The sequence below is a fragment of the Macrosteles quadrilineatus genome, unplaced genomic scaffold (genome assembly GCF_028750875.1).
Source record: "Macrosteles quadrilineatus isolate MER2022 unplaced genomic scaffold, UCM_ALF_1.0 Scaffold_2__2_contigs__length_208266976, whole genome shotgun sequence".
In the NCBI taxonomy this organism is placed as follows: domain Eukaryota; kingdom Metazoa; phylum Arthropoda; class Insecta; order Hemiptera; family Cicadellidae; genus Macrosteles; species Macrosteles quadrilineatus.
Window position 1 is genome coordinate 131,850,867 of NW_026542595.1, and position 4,081 is coordinate 131,854,947.

General features: G+C 36.9%; 1 protein-coding gene across 1 annotated transcript; it reads left to right on the forward strand.

Annotated features, from left to right (window-relative positions):
- The first annotated feature begins 2,612 nt into the window (after nt 1-2,612).
- LOC128984892 (phosphoglycerate kinase-like) lies at nt 2,613-3,878 on the forward strand. Its single transcript, XM_054404262.1, has one exon. The coding sequence runs from the start codon at nt 2,613-2,615 to the stop codon at nt 3,876-3,878; it is 1,266 nt and encodes a 421-aa protein (XP_054260237.1).
- The last annotated feature ends 203 nt before the right edge of the window (nt 3,879-4,081 follow it).

Below are 4,081 nucleotides of genomic sequence, written 5' to 3' on the forward strand. Positions count from 1 at the left end.
TTACTCATCATATAAACTATAGCAAAACCAAGGACACACGAAAAAAAACAGGCCGTAATGTAATGCTCGTCAAGCATGACGTCACGATAGAAGACGGCAATGACGTAATGTTTGCCGTTAGTGATCAGCTGCTTGTTTTAATCTTTCCTTCGAAAATAAATAAATAAATACCTACGTCATTGCCGTCTTCTATCGTGACTTCTTTGGGCTGACTGGACTCGCCACCAGATGATTTCTACAAAAGTCTACTCATTGATTTGGCTTTTTTTTTTCTTCCTCTTCCAAATTCGCCTTACGCTTTCTATGATAAGTGCCAGACGGTTTCTTTTTTTCTGCCATTGTTTTCATAGTTTCGACTCGAATATGTTTTACTCATTAATTCAGTTTATACTTTCTTTTTATTTAATGCGTTAATTATAAATTAAACTTAATGCACTCGTAATAATTCGCTTATCAACAATCATGAATCATCAAAACAATGCCAATACGATACCGACACGGTATAGGCCTACGCACGATTACTAGAAAAATACCGGTATGGATCATAAACATAAACAAATGACGTTTTTGGACCGAAAATAAACATTATTTAAACATTGCTTAAATGGAACTGCCAAAACATATGTTCAATGCTATTAGTATAGGATTCGGGTCAATAGCGTAATTTGTTTATGTTTATGATCCATACTGGTATTTTTCTAGTAATCGTGGGCCTACGTATACAACTAAAAGAGTGCAATACAACGTAATGCTCTGCTCTATGATCAGAGGCAGAAAGGAGTGAAAGAAAGGGGAAGTTTCTTTTTGTGACAAGTGGCGCTGCGCGCTTGCTTATCTCGAGCATGAGTGATTCGTGAAATGAAACCCATAGGTGCCGCGCTGGCGCTGACGCTGCCGACTGCCGAGCGTCAGCTCAGTTCAAATCGAACCTGCAGATGGCATTGAGTCCTTGAGTTGTAGTGCTGTACAAATATACACAATTTTCAAGTGCTGTCGGTACAAACAGAATAAATGCCTTTATTGTGGTGCTTTGAATACTTGAACTCTGAGCAAAAATAAACAAAATTACGTTGTTCACGTAAAAAAAATGTTCCGTTGGCGCCACGGAGCCACTTCTTCGTGGCGCCATATGCGGCCGCGTAGTTCGCGTATGGGTTAAACCGGCCCTGCCCACAACGCATTTATCAACTGACGTTTTGCTGCAGTTTGATAAAAATTTACTCTACGAACCAACCTGAGAAAGCTGTGTGTTAGCTTAATTGTTTTTTATCATGAAATGTTTACAGTAAGAGACAATTATATTGGGTTCAGAACATAGAATATCTCTATTACCTAGAATTTGGCCATATGTAGAATGATATTGATATCTACCAATTTGTATGGATTCGCAAATTTGTTATTCTTTTTTATTTTAGAAAATTTCAGGTAAAAAAGTGAACATAAACAATTATATATACTTTGAACATTGTTAGCGAATTTCCCATATAGGGAATAAGCTATTACCGTAGTACTCACGGTAAGACCTGGACCCGGGACCGATTTTTTTTTCGTTTTGAGGTCCCTAGTGGTTAAAAACACCATCCGTTCAAATTCATATATATATATATATATATTTATATATATATATATATGTGTCCGTTAGCGCGATAACTCGAGCAAAAATGATCCGATTTTGATGAAATTTGGTACAAACGTGTAAACCTACGTTTATTCGAACGAGTTCGCGAACAAGCATGATCGGACCATGGGAACGGGGGTTTATGGGGGCTTTTATGGGGTAAAAATGGGTTTTTCCCATTTTTGACCCAAAAAACATAAAATTTTGCAATTTCTTTCAAAACTATTTTGTAGAGCTTAAAAAAACAAATAATTTAGTATATTGAAGCGTTATAATGCGCCTAATGGTTACGGAGAAAATTCCAAAAAATTGTAAATTTAAAATTCTCATGTTATTCTTATGGAGAATAAGTAAACTGTTGTAGTTTGCTTGTTTATAAACATATTTTGCCCAAATTTGGAAAATGTTTTTATTTCTTACAAACTATTAACATTTTACATAAAAAACACTTTTACCCTCCCTGTTGCAGCAAACCTAAGTATGTTTTAAACTGATTCTATTTAAATAGGGAATAAATGTGATATTTTTAAGGAGACATTTTAGTGTAAATCCATTCAGGGAAATGGAAATTCGCTTAGTCTGCAGGTTTGCTGTGGCGGGGGTATTTTTGGTTTATCTTGATCATACACAAAAATTTCTTATGATATTATATGTCTATGTTTAATGTTTATGTTATATTTTAAACAGCTATATTTATTAGCTGAGAATCAGATGGTCCTTATGTCAAATTTTAATTTTGATTATTTTTGTGTAGGCACTACAATACAATAGAGTATTGTATGTCCCATACAATAAAATCTACATCAAAATTCTTAGTTTTAAATATGATGATTAGTTGGAATATTTCCAATGGATTAATTTAAATGCTCTAATTTTATTTTAACCTTTTAAACACTTTTTGGAATAAGTAACTATGTGGACTCGAAAACTCACAATTCAAAATTTAAACTTGGTAGGTCAGAGAGTGGCCATAAGAGTGGATTTTGATGTTCCAATGAATGAGGGGAAAATTACAAACAACAAAAAAATTATCAGTGGTATAGACTCTGTGGTGTACGCCTTGGCCAAGGGGGCCAAAAGTGTCATGATCCTCTCTCATTTGGGAAGACCTAAAGGAATTAAAAACATGAAATATTCTTTGACACCAGTAGCTGTCGAGTTAAATTCGGTTTTGAAACAGGTTCACAAAGATCCTCATAGCTTAGGAAAATATTCTCAAGTTTTCAAAATCTTTGCAGCAAATCCGGCACCGAACGTTCGATTTCTTTCCGACTGTGTGGGGTCAGAAATAAGAGAAGTTTGTGACAATCCGGAACCTGGATCCATATTTTTGTTTGAAAATCTGAAATTTCACCTGGAGGAGGAAGGGATAGGAATGGACACATCAGGAAACAAAATATATTCAACGATACAAGAAGACAATACTTTTCGAGAGTCGTTGCGAAGTTTGGGAGATGTGTTTGTAAATGATGCTTTCAGCCTATCACATCACGCCTACAGCTCTATGTTAGGGACAGCATTTGACTCAAAAGCAGCAGGCTTATTGTTATCAAAGGAAATCAAACATTTGTCAAAACTCATAAAAAAACCTGACCGACCCTTTTTAGCAATCCTCGGCGGTACAAAGATCATCGAGAAATTCCATTTAATTGATAACCTACAAGACAAAGTGTCAGATATGATAATAGCGGGAGCAATGGCATTTCCGTTCTTAAGAAGACTTCACCGGATGCACACAGGTCACTCAATTTACGATGTCGAGGGGTCTAAAGTAGTGAAAACGCTAATGAAGAAAGCCCGTAAAAACAAAGTCACCATGCACTTCCCAGTAGATTTCTTATCAGGCAGCAAATTAGGGGCGGTGCGATTGGAATCAGTCAAAAGTGGCATTGAAGACGAATGGATGGGGTTGGATATCGGGCCGGAGAGCTGCGTTAATTTTGAAAGGGTGATTTCAAGGTCGAAAACAATTCTTTGGATGGGTCCGCCAGGAGCTTACGAACTGGATCATTTTCAGGCGGGAACACAGTGCATGTTGTTTGACATAGTGAAAGCGACTTTGAGCGGAGCAATGTCTGTGTTGGTGGGGGAGGACACAGCGAACTGTGCGGCTCGGTGGGGACAAACGGAGAATGTGACTCACGTCTCTACAGGCAGCGAGGCTGCGGCCGACATGCTCAAGGGAAAAGTACTTCCAGGGGTGGCAGCCCTGTCTGACTTCTCATACGACATTAAAGTCAACTTGAAACTGAATCTCTAGTTGCTTTAAAGAAGACTAAATGAATTTTGTAGTATTTTCAGTTGCGTATTGTCAATCCTGTAATAAATTATTTTAATCGTCATTAGGCTACTTAGGCCTAAAGCAAAGAATCTACGTGCTGTAAAAACTATATTAATAAAAGCTTAAATAAAGTTGTGCAAACAATTTTCAAGCGATGCAAAGGAAAATATAAATGCCAAATG

Coding starts and splice junctions, on each gene's coding strand:
- LOC128984892 (XM_054404262.1), top strand. CDS start 2,613: ATGAATGAGGGGAAAATTACAAACAACAAAAAAATTATCAGTGGTATA.